The sequence below is a fragment of the Danio rerio genome, chromosome 3, assembly GCF_052040795.2.
Source record: "Danio rerio strain M-AB ecotype USA chromosome 3, GRCz13ab, whole genome shotgun sequence".
In the NCBI taxonomy this organism is placed as follows: domain Eukaryota; kingdom Metazoa; phylum Chordata; class Actinopteri; order Cypriniformes; family Danionidae; genus Danio; species Danio rerio.
The window spans coordinates 52,235,480-52,252,214 of NC_141023.1; the positions used below are offsets into that span (position 1 = coordinate 52,235,480).

Below are 16,735 nucleotides of genomic sequence, written 5' to 3' on the forward strand. Positions count from 1 at the left end.
GCTTGCAAATTAAACCAACCCTCTATAATCTGGGTTCAATCCTTTTTATGTTGAGTAAGGAGTTTTCTTTGTAATAAAAGGAGGCTATGAATCCAAAATGTTTTTGCACACATTTGCTGAGAAAACCAATTTTGTATGATTGCCTTCTTTGCAGCTGTAAAACCAGCAAACAACATTCTCTTCTTTAGTGTACTTGTACAGAAATTAGTTTCATCATTGAAAAGGCATAAACCCGGACTAGACACAAAATCAACTTGTAGTAAAAAGGACAAAACAGAATTTACATGAGACCACAGGTCAACAACAATTGGACATTCCCAAAACATATGAAAAAAATTACCTGAGGATACAGTCTTATAAAGAGTTATATATGCTCTATGTATAACTTTGAAATGGATAAGACGATGAGCTAAGTTTTTTGATTGCCCATTTCTTGCCCATTGTAGACCAAGAAGGCTGGACAAATGGCCGATTTCCACATAAGATTTTAAAGTTGTGCCACTAGGGCGTATTGTTATAAAATTTGAAGGGTCCTCCCATAAGACTTTCCACTCTTTTCCAGATCCTAATTGAATTGGCTACAATCGAACCAAATTTGTATTTATCATTTGTATTTCCTATACCAGCAAAAAGGATATCTTGGAGCCTATGTGGTTTAACCTTGTCATCTTCATGAAACTTTAGATTGAGGATCAATCCAGATATAAAGATCTTTAAGTCGGAACGAGAAGTAATAAAACTCTAAATTTGGTACAGCCAATCCTCCTGAATGTATAGAATGCTGCAATGTGTCTAGATTTATTCTGGGACGTTAACCATTCCAGATAAACTGAGAAAGTATGGAATCTATCTCCATAAAATAACATGGAGTAGGAGAAAGAGGCAGCATAGAAAAAAGAAAGTTAAGCCGTGGTAATAAATTCATTTTGACCACGGAGATTTTGCCTTGAGGAGAGACTTGGAAGATTATTTCACCTCTGAGTATAATTTTTAATCTTAACTAAAATGTAATTAAAATTATTTCTGGCAATTTTATAAATGTCTTTACATATAGCTACACCCAAATATATGAAAGAATCTTTAATAAGAATGATGAAGAGATAGGAAAATTAACTTTAAGCGCTCTATTGCAAAGTACAAAGCGCAGAGCGCGAAGGCAATTAGGGAGTGTCGGAATCCACTTTTGCTAATTTAGGGACAGAAAAATCCGCTTTGCGCCATGGCGCATGGTCTAAAAGGGTTGAGCTTATTTTCTTAATGAGTTATAGGTGTGTTTTGAGAATAAATCAATCAGACTCTCATCTCCCATTCCCTTTAAGAGTCAGTTGCAGTGCGCCATAAGCACATTGGCTATTTACTTGACATACTTTGTAAGTGGAAAAACTGAACATTTCACTTGCAAGAAAACAGTTAAACAGAGCATCTGCAGCGCGAGAATGAGAGATAAGGCCTTCTCATGATCTATTTTCACTTTCGCTCTTGTGGATAGGGAAACCTAGAACGCACAGACATCAATTAGCCTATAAATAATTTATTTCATTTGTTAAGCACAAATATTTGTTTCAAAACTGTTTCTAAATTCAGTTCTAATTATAGTTCTTATATCCAAACACACATGTTATGCCCCATATGGTCTAAAACCTGACAGGTGGGCAAATCTAAGCTTGTTTTTAATTAAAAAAATATATACATATGAATATAAAAAATAATACTGCTAAATAATAATAACATTATACGAAAGCAAATTGTTATGAATAAATTGAAAAAGAAGGCATGAAAGCTTTGATCTGATCTATTTGAACCTTCTATTTAAGTTCCTCAAAATAGCAACGCGCTAGGAATGCACCTCAATACACCTTCTTTTTTAGAACAGAACGCCTATGGGCGCACATATGAGCGCAAATGCATTTGCTATTTAAACAGCGTAGCGCAAAATGTCAAAACGACTCTTGCGCCATGCTGAAAGTAGCAAACAACAATTGCGTCACGCCTTGCGCCACATTGCCCTGGGTGTATGATAGGGCCCTAACACTGTTAATTGGCATTAAAGCCTATTTGGTCCAGTTTATCTTGTAACCTGATAAACTTCTAAAGTGATCAAATTCCTTGATTATACTGGTTACTGAAAGGGTCCAGATATAAAATAATGTGATCAGCATATAATGTAATATTATAATTATGGTCATGAATCTTAATTGGTAGGACATCAGAGTTTCTAATAGCTTATAGGATTTGTGGTTAGCTTGTCATCTGGAGATGTTATTGCACTAATGTATGCTTTAGATTCACATTCTTTCAACCTGAGGGTCAATAAGTGGCTAGGTCTCTCTGATTTATAATAGTATTTTGGCCTCGTCCTGTGTAATATAAACTCTGCCTTTAATTGTAAAAGCAGTTCATATTCCTCTTTCAAGGAGGACAAGTGTGTCGCTTGTTGATCAGAAAAGTTTTGATTTTGTAACTTTTGTAAATATTGGATGTTATTTTCTAATTGTGTAAATTGCCGGTTTTTGCTTTGGCTAGAGCAGACGAAAAAGATGTACAGAATCACTGTATTATACACTTTGTTGTTTCCCACAGTATTTGAGGTTCTACCACACTAGATGTAATGTAATGTGTATTTATATAGCGCATTTATTGTGTATGGCCGTACACCCAAAGCGCTTCACAATCATGAGGGGGGGTCTCTCCACACCACCACCAGTGTGCAGCATTCACTTTGATGATGCAACGGCTGCCACAGGACAACGGCACCAGTGCGCTCACCACACACCAGCTATTGGTGGAGGGGAGAGACAGTAATAGAGCCAATTCAGTGGAAGGGGATGATTGGGAGGCCATGATCGTAAGGGCCGATAGAGGGACTTTGGCCAGGACACCGGGGTTACACCCCTGCTCTTTCACGAGAAGTGCCATGGGATTTTTAATGACCACAGAGAGTCAGGACCTCGGTTTAACATCTCATCCGAAAGACGGCGCCCACTGACAGTTTAATGTCCCCTTCACTTTTACTGGGGCATTAGGACTCACACAGACCACAGGTTGAGCACCCCCTGCTGGCCTCACTAACACCACTTCCAACAGCAACCTAGTGTTCCCTAGTGGGCTCCCATCCAGGTACTGACCAGGCTCAGCCCTGCTTAGCTTCAGCGAGTAACCGGTCTTGGGCTGCAGGGTGACATGGCTGTGGCGTATAAAGAGAAATCTAACTCTCTCATCATTCCCAGTTGGTTCAATAGTTAACTGTAACTTCCTATGAACTAAGATGAGCACCTCTTTAGTTTTATTATATGCACAAGAGTAGGCTGCCAGTTTGTAAAACTTTTTTTGAAAAAGTGCCACATCACATTGTTTTAAATGAGACTCTTGTTTCAGGGCACAAGAGATTGATTTATGATGCAAATATTTAAATATTTGTGTACGCTTAACAGGAGAATTTAGGCCATTCACAGTCAGTGATAAAATATTCAGAGCATGCATTGTGAGCTTGTAATACCATGAGTCTGCCTAACTGAAGAAAAACAAACGCATTGACTTATTTCTAGTGACTTGTAAACATTTGTATGTACCCCAGATACCAACCCCTCTAAATGTATAATTCTTTTAAAATAAAAGCTAGAAAAATAAAAGTATTGACAACTGTTGCAGGACATAGACAAAAAGAGAGAAAGGAACAAAAAACAACTGTGAACAACCAAAACAGACCGCACATTACCGAGAGTGTAGGTCTGCTTGAACAACAAAAACACCTGTTAATGCGTGACCAGTCCACTTCAACCCAAAATATGTCCCCAAAAGGCCCACTAAGCCAGAAACATAATTTTTGACCCTGTTCTTCATTAGCCCGAAAATAAAAATAATATCAATAAAGATAAGATAAAAACATTACTATTTACCAGTCCACAGATGAGTGTGCAGGGCAGGAGAAAGATCCCAGAAGGAAATTAACAAGTGTCCATGGGCATCTTGTTATTGTCCTCTTCAGTGCAGTTACGATGATCACCACAGATCTTTTCGTTAATTTTCTCTCGTTGAGCTAAGGAGATGGAGATGATAGCTGTTGCCTTCTCTGCTTTGTAGCGCTGAAGAGTATGTCTTCAGTGGCAGTGAAGTAACAAAATCTTCTGCCTTCTGAGGAGAGTCGAACATCATATGCTCACCTTTGTGACGTAGTTTAATTACCGCGGGATAGGTGAAGAAGGGCTGAAGACCAAGTGCTGTTATCTTCCTCAAGACTGGATTAAAACTCTTTCTCTTGGTAGTCGTGACTGAACTGAAGTCAGGAAAAAATAGTAGCGTGACATTGTCCTGTGTATATTTCACCGGATATGTCTGCTGAGCACCTTTTAGGATCGCTGATCTGTCATGCCATCTCAGTCGATCTCTATGTCATGGCCTTTTAGTGAAGGAATCCACTTCAGAAGATTGGATTTGAGGAAACCAGCTGCATCCGAGCCTTTCATCCTGTGCCCCCTCCGGTAACCCCAGTAGTATGTTATTTTTCCTGTTTCTGCCCTCCATGTTCGTCATTTTTTCGGTAAGTTGTGCCAATTGATTTATTAAATTTATGACAGTCTTTCTATCCTCACATGGAGCTGCTGGAACGGAATCAACCCAATCACGTGTCTGTTTGGCCTAGATGGTTAGCTTTTCAACTTTTGTTTTTAGCTGTTTTACAGAATCGTTTGTTGTTTGTATATCTAACTGTAGATCACAAAGTGCATGTGTCAGTACAGAGTCTTTTGCCTCTTGACTGTAGAGGCCACTACCGTATCAGGAGGACTTTGCTGTTCCTTAAGCACTAGCTTGATGCTGTTAGCAATAGCAATGTTGAGATCCTCTCTGGAGATGGTGGAATCTTTGAATTTCTTCTTTATTGGCGATTGTTCACTCTCTCTTTTCCGGCTGTCTTTGACCGCTGTCATGCTTATGGTGGGCTAATAAAGAGTGGTTCAAAATTTACTGATAGAGTATATACAATATCTAGCAAAATAAGATGAGCGAGAGACTATACGTGTATTGCCGCCGAAGGGTCACGTCATCTCCAAATGGTTAGTATCTTAATACTCAGTCACTTAAACATTCTGTATTTTTATAACATTCACTATAATGTTATAAATTTAGTATAAATAATAATAATAATAATGATAATAATAACAATAATAATAATAATATTAATAATATTAGCAATGATCATGACAATAATAATAATAATAATAATAATTATTATTATTATTATAGCTGCAAGCAGCAATTGCGGGGCCTATCAATCCAGAGGCCCAATGACAAAGCAGTCCAGAGGCCATGAGCAGCAAGCTCTATAGAGCAGCAGATCAAGTGAAGCAATGAGTTCTGAATACATTTGAAGTTGATTTAACTGGAAATGAAAGCAAGAGCATAAGAATTTGAATAATTCACTGGTTTATAGCTTTTTACCAGTACGTGGCAGTGTTACCAAATTTATGTGATGTGGTCAGTGTGAGATGACAATGACACACATTAAGTTTTGTTTCAATATGTGTAAGCATTGCAGAGTTACAGCCTCAGATGCAGTTTACCATTGTGTACCAGCACATTTATATGTGCAGTGAACAGCAACTGTATTGAATACCAACACAAAATTGAAAACTTTTTTGCCAGCACGGTCTGAAGGTCCTGTGATTCAAATTTAGTGAAAATTGGACTAATGGGCTAGGAAGAGTTTAAAAAGTACATTTTTGATCAAATTCAAAATAGCAGACAGAAAGTTTTGGCAATTTTATCAAAATTATCATGTGATGTCAAAAGCTATAAACAAATTAATGTAATGTTTATTAATGTAAAATGAATTGTTTATAGCCCTATATGTTTATGGTTTGTTGGCTGTGCTATGACAATGACATACCTAAAATTTGGTGTCAATATCTTTAAGCATTGCAGAGATACAGCCTTAAGGCTCCTACACACCGGGACATTTTTAGTTTGCGTTTATCGGCAGCGTTTTTCAGTGTTCAAACCCAAGTGCTTTTCACTGGCGTCAAGCAGAAGAGTATGCTAAATCACTCTTTTGACGTTAGATGGCGCTGCATCTAACATCTATAAGCTTCTGACATCCGCTTATAACACAGAAGAAGAGGAGGAGAGGAAGTTCACACGTTTGTTAATAAAGTTACTGGTGACTCGAACAAGCATGGATGATTAAAGCAGCAGCTCCAGCTCTATAGATGAAGAAATGATTATTGTTCACAAAGCAATAAGCAGCTCCACGTTCATATCACCCTGGGCATCTTCTTTAATGTGCGCTCGCATTGACAGTTTTGCGCTTAAGCGCCTCCAAGTGCTGCTTACTGTATCTTCCACAGCTTTGTGCACGTGAACAAAAGTGCCGATCTGATTGGTGGAGAAGGTTTTGACGCCGCGCATCAAAACAAACAAAACATGCTCTGAAGATGATCTTAGTTAAATTTGGTGAAAATTGGACCAACAGCCTAGGAGGAATTTGAAAAAGTAGCTTTTCAAATTAAATCAAAATAACTGACTGGAAGTTTAGCAAAATATGGAAAATGTGGTATCAATGTTTGCAGAATTATCCAAGGAATATAACAGAGACAGTGTCAATGTAGCAGAAGTTAATAGTAATTTTCTAAATTTCTTTATAACTTTTGACCACAAGGTGGCACTTTCAGTGCACCTTCAGGGCATGGTGTTGAAGATCCATACCAATTTTTGTGTTGATACCTCAATGTGTTTGTAAAACAGCATTTTTTGTTAAAATTCAATATGGTCAACGCACAAAACGGCGAATATGGGAAATTTAGATATCATTCGACTCAGAATGGCTCTCTGAATGTGTTTTGTATAAAATTTGGTAATAGCTTTCAAAAGATATAAGCCAAAATAGCTGTTGGCAATAGGTGGCGCTGCAACGAGACTGTGCAGGCAACCTCAGATCATAGTTGTCACGATACACAGCAAGTTTGTGTAAATAGAGTTAAGCGTTGCCAAGATATAGCATCAAGTATGATTTTGTGTACTTTGGACAAATTTAATTTCACATATTCAACAACAATTTAAGTAATCATCTTGAATTCCATAACTTTTGCCACAATGGTCTAAGAATGGTCCGAGCCAATTTTGGTGAAATTGGACAAACCGTCAAGGACAAGTTCGAAAAAGTATGTTTTACAAACAATTAAAAATAGATAAAAACGATTTTTGACATTTGTTAAATTGAATTCCCATAAGCCAAGAATTCAGCGAAAATTTGAATTTTGATTCTGTGGTCTACAGTTCAAAAGGTATTAGCATTTTAAAATTCCAATATTGGACAAGTCGTGGCGGTTAAGGGTGTCACGATCCTCCAAATCCTCGATTCGATTACATTTTCGATTCTAAATGCACGATTCGATTCGATTTTCGATTATGAATGATTAATTAATTAATTAATTACCAATTAATTATTTGTAGCCTACCGTTTAAACTACCTGACCTGCATGGTCTTTGTTTTACCCATAAACAAATCATATAGTAAATGAATAAAGGCAAGATACACGCATAATTACCACCTGTCAGTCACTGTTTCTGCGGGACTCGTGAATAGGCAGTGATCTGTGTCGTTATAATGGCGTCGGTAAAAAAGACGCACAACCAACAGGAACCAGCCAACAGTATCTGAGGTGTGCGCAAAAATGACTAAGTACAAGTGAGTGAAAGACTGTAGCAGTCCTTTGACTGCCTGGACCTGCTCTCTCGAGCGTATGGCTGTGTGTGCGTCTGTGTCTGTGTGGTCACGTGATGTGCATTTTCAGAGGTAGAGAGGAAGGATGGCTGCTCAGAAATGCTACACGCCACTGTGAATGTCAAATCGTTGTCGTTCTAAAATGCCATTTAAAAACAAAGACAGTGTAAACAGGGCCTGAGTGTGTACTTTTCGCGAGCGGATTTGCAACGGGGGAGGGCGGAGGATCGCGATGCCGGTGTTGTCTATCGGATGAACCGTTCGTAATACGTACATAGCAGAGCTTGCAAAACTGTGTTTTTTGTCGACAACACAAACGTTGTCAACATAACTCACGGGAAATCCAAAATGCTTACACACCGGCGACTTCATTGAATGAGGAGAGGGTTTAAGTTCTGTCGAAGGGTCTTCTGCTTCTGCAGTTTAACAAGCACTTCAACAAGCCTGTTTTTTCCCGCTTGGCAAGCCAAGCTAACGTGACATGGGGGCGTGGCAGCATCGACGATTCTATTTTTTGATTCGATAATCAAAATTGAGCATAAATTTAGATCGATTTCGATTAAAAATCAAAATCGTGACACCCCTAGTGACAGTAGAGAATTTGAGTTAGACGGTCCAAATTTGCTGTAGTTAATAAGAAGGTTGTTCTCCTTCAATGTGCCAAATTTCATTGCTTTCGAGCGAACTTGCATATAGACTGCCATTCAAATCGCGGCAGAAGAACAATAGGAAACAGAACAAACCCAATAGGTACCTTCACAGCTTCGCTGCTTGGCCCCTACTTAGTTCCACACAAATAGTTCCTCAACAACGACTTGTGGAGCTGCGCATTGATGGATTGCTCTTCAGTATTTAAACTTCCAGCGGTGAAATTTAAACAACACTGTACTAAACTAAACTGAACTTCAACTCTGAAAACAAAACTGACACAGTTTCAGTTTACTAGAACTTCTATGTTAAGCTGATTGGACACAATCTACATTGTAAAAATAAAGACACAAAGACATTGCTCAGATGTTATAGTATACAAGACCTCTGTCAGGATAATGTCCTTAAACTGCACTTGTGTTGGACTAGTTTCTCATTGTTATAATTATCATTGATCTAGCAGTTGAAGATCTTTAACAAAGTACAAATCCGCCTTGACTATAAGATCCAGTCATGCACCACACACACTCAATCATGACTGATTGCATACACACAGCTTGAGAATTGTCATAGGTTTATTACATTTATACAGCGCGCACACACACACACACACACACACACACACACACACACACACACACACACACACACACACACACACACACATCAGTGCTGAGTCTAGTTGAGCTGTTAAACTGAATCGTGAATCGTGAACTTTACAACGCGTTTTCCTTGCCTTGTTTTTACTCGCTTTGTTTGTTTATGCCTGTCTGCTGCCTGCTCTTTTTTATGTGATTTTTGACTGTTGTTGGCAAAATTTGAATAATTTAATCATTTATTTATTCATTCATTCATTTTCTTTTCAGCTTAGTCCCTTTATTAATCCGGGGTCACCACAGGGGAATGAACCGCCAACTTATCCAGCACGTTTTTATGCAGCGGATGCTCTTTTAGCCACAACCCATCTCTGGGGAACATCCACACACACTCATTCACTCTCATACAATACCGACAATTTAGCCTACCCAATTCACCTGCACCGCATGTCTTAGGACTGTTGGGGGAAACTGGAGCACCTGGAGAAAACCCACACCCACACAGGGAGAACATGCAAACTCTACACATTAATGCCAACTGACCCAGCCGAGGCTAGAACCAGCAACCTTCTTGCTGTGAGCGACAGCACTACCTACTGCGCCACGGCATTAAATTAAAAATTTCTTTAATTTTATTGCAGCAAACATGTTGTTTTGGAATTTTTTTAAAAAAGTTTTCTTATGTTTATTATGCATACATGTATGTAATCAGATGCTAAAGAAAACAACTTTGTCTGATCTTGTTTCATTGGTTTATATGGTCAGTTTTTCATTTATTTTAAACGTAAGACAATTGACCTTTTCCCCCTCCAGCAGTTATATGGAAGAGAAAGAAACATACATTTTCCTTGTTTGTTTACACACAAAATATATATTTGCCACCACTGGGTTACAAGCACCAGCTTTTGCCTAAAAGTATTAATCAAGAAGCCACAATTAACTGTGAGAATTACATGTATGTGACAGGCATTACTGTATGAGAAAGATAAGTAGTTTATCTTCAACAAACTACCAAGTATTTGAGTTAGAATTTCTGTAATATATATTTCTGGTTTTGATGATCTATGCATGACTGTAAGGTGTGTGTTTTGTGTGTGCAGGTGATGATCTGATGCGCTGTGTGGATCTCTACAATCAGGCTCAGTCCAAGTGGTTTGAGGAGATGGTCACCACAAGCATGGTGATTATTTAATGTTTCCCTCTAGTCCTCCATACATATTTATTTTTTCTAATGAATGAATCTTCTTCACAAGGCTTGTTTATCATGTGATAAATTATCCATGAGAGACTTTTTATTATTATATGTGATCCTGGACAACAAAACTAGTCTTTACTCTCACAAGTTTGATGGTGGAAGAGACATTTAGAAGAATTCTGAAGAATTTTGTAGTATTACACAATGTTACTACAATACTTTATCTGATGTCTATCAGCTGCTGCAACAACGCTATTTGCTTCATTCACTTTATTTTCTTGGCCTTCTTTTTCAGTTTTTTAAGTCTTAATTGTGTGTTTCAAAATTCACATTTATTTTAATGTTTATTAGGTGCTTTCAAATAAAAAGGCTGCAGTAAATGATATATAAAAATAATATATAACACAGTTCTATTTGTTGTATAATATTCTTTCTAGCAAACAGCAAATTTATTATAAATTCAATACCACGCTGAAACTAAAATTTGACAAGAGCAACAGTATTTTATATGGTAGTGTAAATAACATCCATTCTACTAATTATTACATCAAGGTCATTTGCGTTTGCGCATGCACTGAGAAAAGCAAGCAAGATCAGATAGGTTACATGTCATTTTTTTTTTATGGACAGAATTATAACTCAGCCAGGTCATTATATTGGTGTATATTGCCTAATATTTAGTATACACAGCTTTTACAAATTCTAGGTAGAGTAGTGATCTGTTACATCTTCACTTTGTGCTATAATGTCTAGATCAAGGACATCAGCTCCATGTGACAAAATCTACTATGTTTACTAATCTACTAATCAACATTTTGCTTTATCCTAAGTGATTATAACAATCGTGTAAATGCAAGCCATTGTATATTGTTAGTGTCATTAATATGGATGTTGAGATTTCCCACAGTTAGAATATCAGTAGTATCTAGTAAGTCAGAAAACAAATTCCTATAGAAATTTGACATAGGGTCCTGGAGTCTATAGTCAGTTATGAAAGAGTAAAATATGTTCTTAATGTTTATGTTTTTTTGTATGTCCATACAATTTCAAATCAGAAAAAAATGGGACTGTATGGAAAACACAAATAAAAAAAAAGAATTAAGTGATTTTATTGCAGACAATAAAACAACACATTGTTTCTCCTGATTTTTTTTTTCTTTATTTTTTAATAAACACATTCCAATTTTGGTTCTTACAATACATTTTTAAAAAAGTAGGAACAGTAAAGCATTTACCTTTTTGTAATGTTATTAATCATTTTCACAACACTTAAAAGACATTTAGGTTAAAGTTATGATATTTTTAAGGTGTAATTTTGTCCTTTTCTTCATGGCAACAAGTATTTTGTAAACAATATTTCTACTAACTCATTTCTTTTTTTTTGTCTAGATTGTTATTTTTTATTATACAAAGAGATATATAAATAACAATGATAAGCACAAATGGAGAGGGAAAAACAAATAACAGAGATAGAAAAAACAAAAGCCAAAAAATAACCTGTCAGATACAGGCGTGTGTGTGTGTGTGTGTGTGTGTGTGTGTGTGTGTGTGTGTGTTTGTGTGTGTGTTTGTGTGTGTGTATAGGGGGTTTGTGACTGCGCCTGCTGAAAGTAGCACCTCCGCGCCTGCTCATTGAGGGCAAAGGGGCAATGGCTCTAGCCTGTGCATGGCTGTGCATGTGTGTGTGTGTGTGTGTGTGTGTGTGTGTGTGTGTGTGTGTGTGTATGTGTGTACATGCTTACAACATGCATAACATTAGAAAGCATATTAATATAGGTCACAAATATGAAAAACTGAAGTGAATAATACAGATAGGAATTACATTTAAAACAAAACCAAATAGGTGATATGGAATTACAACAATGATAGTAGTAAAATTGACAACAACAACAACTACAATAATGTAATGACAATAATAATGACTGTACGAAATGGTAACAATAATAATAAAAACACCTACGACAACTACTACTATCCCAACTACTTCTTCTACCACTACAAAAACTACCACAACTACAACTACTAAGTATGTGTTATCTTTTGTTTGCCTCCTTTATTTTTTAATTCAAATAATTGTTATCGTTTAATATGCTTTTGGGCCAATTGGGGATAAACTGGTGAAATCAGGCACCACTTTGCACACACCTCATTCCTAAAGCAAGCTTGTACATTTCTAGATTTGAAGAGTCGAAGGCAACTGGGGATGAAGAGTAAAAAAAAAATTAGACATAAAAATGGAACAAATAGAACAACAGGAGAAATAAAAACAGACATATGGCAAAAGAAACAAGAAATAAAAAAGCATTAAATAATTTGTCTCCCTTTTTTCTTCCTCTTCCCACTCTAATAATAATTTAAATTGATCTTAGACACAATTTGTACCTGTTCCTGAGCCTATCGAGCCCACCCCCTACCCCCAAACACTCATTCCCCCACCCCCATGTTCCCTGATATAGGAATAGCTTCAGACAAAGAGGATCAAAAGATTCATGATTGATGGAGATTTAAAAGAGATAACTAAGGTGGATCTAATTCTAATGTATTATTTGGAGTGGAAGTAGATGTGTTTCAACGGAAAGGTATTCTCTTAAAACATTTTTCTAAGATAAAATGTGAATGGTATTTCTCGATTTTCAGTTTACGAGGATAGTTTTCTCAGCCATTAGTTAGAGCCACCTGGCGTAACTGACCATTTGTATTATTGATGTCGATTGTGAATATTTTACCTAGTATGCAGAGAGAAGGAGACAGTAGGATGTGACATATAAAGAGTGAGTCAGTAATCTTTTCCCACTTTTTTATTAAAGTGAAATTCCATAAGGTGTGCAAATAAGTGTTTGGGATGTTTTGTGTGTATTGTGAACATGTCTCTGAGGTTAAACCTATTTTAAATCATTTCTGCCCAGTTGGATGACATCTGTGAAGCAATTTATACTGTACAAGTTATAATTTATATGCAATTCCCCAAAACAAGCAGACGAACAGGAAGACAAACAAACCACATATAACTGAATATGTATGAACAGTCATGGTATAAGCAGTATGCATCACCAACACAAGTAGAAGGAATGAACAATAGATAACACCCACAAAACAAGCAGATCTATCACCAAGGCGAATTTATTTATTTTTATTTATTTTCATTTTTTTTGCCATATGGCTATGGAACTGCCTGTTTTCTTTGTGTACTTGGGCTACCTCTCTGCCCTGTTTACGGTGATGAAATAGATGAACAACGCACATGCAGATATTGATGTTTCACAATGTTTTACACTACATTATTTGAATCTAACAAGCTTTGCAATGTTAGCAATGTTAACATTTTAAATCCAAATGCCAAATATCAGAAATGACAACAGCTAGTAGCACAGTAGGTAGGTGTGTCGCATCACAGCAAGAAGGTCGCTGGTTCAAGCCTTGGCTGGGTCAGTTGGCGTTTCTGTGTGGAGATTGAGAACAGCTTGTTAAGATTTAATTAATGTCTATTTTATTGTTATTGTATAATGCACTTGACAGATTTCATTAATTAATTTTTCCCTTTTGCTTAGTCCCTGATTTATCTGGGGTTACCACAGCGGAATGAACTGCCACTTTTTTGACAGATTTATTCATTTTGATTTTAGGTAGTTTATGTAATACACAAACCATATATATATATATATATGGGTGGGCATATATATATTTTTTTTTTAATCTGGATTAATCTCACTGTAATCTTGGAATGAATCTAGATTAATCTAGATTAAAATGGCTCATATGAATTCTGCCGAAGGCATTCAGATTTGGTGTGCTACTCAAATAATGACAAAAATATAAATATAAGTCGTTGAGAACGGGTTTCTTAAGCCAGGTTGCGCATTAGACCAGGGGCTCGTCTCTGGTTTCCAAAATGCATCGCAACTTGCTTGAGAAACTGTTTTACTATGATGAAAATAAAATATGTTCAGTAAAATGTACTTGTGTTTACTAACTGTTTATTCAGTAAAACATGAATTTTGAACTGTAGGCATACATAAACTCGATACAGTGATTTTTTGATTACTTTAATCTGACTAAAGTCATAACTGAACTAAACAGAAATAGAATTAAGAAGTGGAGTATGCATATATTAGTGACATTATTGAAGTAAACACTGCGATCATGTATTACTATCATGTAGGACTTTTTGCCATATTTTCCGACAAGATCCACACACATGGCTGTCAGTATAGGACCGCCCAAGGACACACACACACACACTTTTGGGAAATGCTGAGTTTTTTTCCCTTTTGGCGTGCGTTAAGGGCCGGAGCAAGCTGAACTGCCACTCTAGGCAAACGATGATCATGCCGCTCTCAACCGAAAGTGAAAATGGGAGACAAGGGTGTCATTGCACTTACGACAGGGAGTACCGTGGTGGGTAGTGTTGCAGACGGCGCCCTCTCTATTCTGCAAAGGTTAATGGGTGCCTGCAGTGTCCATCATTTGTACCCTTCAAAATCTTTTATTCTGAAGGGCTCTTTGAAATGGCCAGTTTTGAGCACTTCAGTTTGGAATGAAAATGTACTATATTGGTCATTATTATCACTGTGAAGTGCCCTTCAGAGGGCAATATATCCCATTTGGAATACACCTTCTGCAGGACACTGGTCTTCCAGTACAAGTTTAGTGACCCCTGTCTTAGTGGGATAGTTCCATTCAATCACACTCAAGTGGTTCTAAACATTTCTTTCTTTTGTTCTTCTCTTCTCAAAACATGATATGCTTAAAGATTCTGAAAAAAAAAAAAAAAAAAACAGCCGTTGACTGCCATGGAGAAACAAAAACTCATATAAATTTTATTGGTGTTTTTTAGCATTCCTTAGAATATCTTACATTTCAAGAGAAGAGATGAACTCAAAAAGGTTTCGAGCAAGTTGAGGGTAGGTAAATGATGACAGAATTTTAATTTGGGGTGAACTATCCCTTTAATCTCCATTCCCATGGTAAGGCTTTCTTGACAGGTTTATGCTATTAATCATTAATTGTATTACATCATTTATTGCCATTAATGTTGGTCACAATGAGGAAACTAAATGTTTTTGATGTTCTGTGAATGTTTCAGACACATGACTCTCCACAATGTTCTGTGTGGTTGTAGGAGCTGGAGAAGCTGGAGGTGGAGCGGATAGAGATGATCCAGCAGCATCTGCGTCAGTACACCACACTGCGGCACGAGACAGACATGTTCAACCAAAGTGTGAGTAACAGCAGCATCTGTGCTTCTGCGGATACAACTTTATAGACAGGCAGATAGTATATGTGCTGCATTATAGTTTCATTTTAGAAGTATTCATATTGTCTTGCTATAATCTGAGAATCTTAATACATGCTGCATCTTCAAAAAATGAAGTTTGCATGTTCTTCCCATCTTCGCGTGGGTTTCCTCTGGGTGCTTTAGTTCCCCCCACAGTCCAGAGACATGCTCTTCAAACATATGCCGGAATAGTTGTCTGTTCAATCTGCTGTTGCGACTAATGATAAGGGACTAAGCTGAAGGAAAATGAATGAATGAATATTCGTATTTGCAGTCAAAAAACCTTTCATTCATTTTTTAAGCATAAACATACGAATATTGAATATACTTTTTAAAAATTTATATTGTTGTCTTGTTTATTCTAATTTGCACACAAAGCACCAACACACAGCACCTCATATTGACAAAAACATAATTGTTGACATTTTTGCAGATTTATTAAAATAGAAAAACTGAAATATCATATGGTCCTAAGTATTTAGACCCTTTGCTGTGACACTCATATATTTAACTCAGGTGCTGACCATTTCTTCTGAATCATCTTTGAGATGGTTCTACAATTTTATTTGAGTACAGCTATGTTTGATTAAACTGGTTGGAATTGATTAGAAAAGCCACACACTTGGCTATATTACAGTTAATAAAAATCATCAGGTCAAAGAAACTGACTGAATAGCTCAGAAACATAATTGTGGCTTAAACCTAATTGAGTATCTCTGGGGAGACCTAAAAAAGGCTGTCCACTGTAACAAACATGGCTGATTAAACACATAGTTATTTTGTTAAATTTAACTCCATCCAGCAAGAGCAATTGTTAGTGTATAATCTGATTTTAAAGGTATTTACGACCCGGAAAGGAATGTGTTGTTCTGCTGTACAAAGACATGGTCATGCTTCTATATAACCCAACTCTATACTTATGCTTCTTTTTATGCAATCCTTTATTTTCTTTCTATGTGTAATCAGGAGTTCGCAACAAGTCCCTTGCTCATATATAAATCTTGTGTGTAATAATAATAATATAATTAATAATTGACAATACTATATTTAAACAAGATCATAGATGGTTCATGTTTGATGTCTTTGCAGAGCTACTTTGGTGTACTAAACGGTCGTTTACATTTTTATTAATACGTTTGCGACATTTTAACATTTTAAGAAATGTTAAACATTCTTCGTCAGCATTTGCCCAGAATGCATATACAAATCACTGAACTTAGGAACAAAGAATCGTAAAAGTATTCTTAGCAAGGTAAGTTTCTATTTGTTCGCCTCTTCTTCTAAGGGCGGAAGAACACCATCCT

The 16,735-nt window shown here is 36.7% G+C and overlaps 1 protein-coding gene and 1 long non-coding RNA gene across 3 annotated transcripts in view; one reads left to right on the forward strand and one right to left on the reverse strand.

Annotated features, from left to right (window-relative positions):
* Positions 1 to 16,735, reverse strand: part of LOC147846047 (uncharacterized) — a 169,108-nt gene that overhangs the window by 113,922 nt on the left and 38,451 nt on the right. The gene's annotated exons all lie outside the window — the stretch shown is intronic.
* gas7a (growth arrest-specific 7a) overlaps positions 1 to 16,735 on the forward strand; it is a 108,982-nt gene that overhangs the window by 70,619 nt on the left and 21,628 nt on the right. For both annotated transcript variants that reach the window (XM_087243394.1, NM_001278819.1), the window contains 2 exon segments: positions 10,062 to 10,141; positions 15,276 to 15,374. In XM_087243394.1, the coding sequence (XP_087099520.1) occupies positions 10,062 to 10,141; positions 15,276 to 15,374 (179 nt within the window).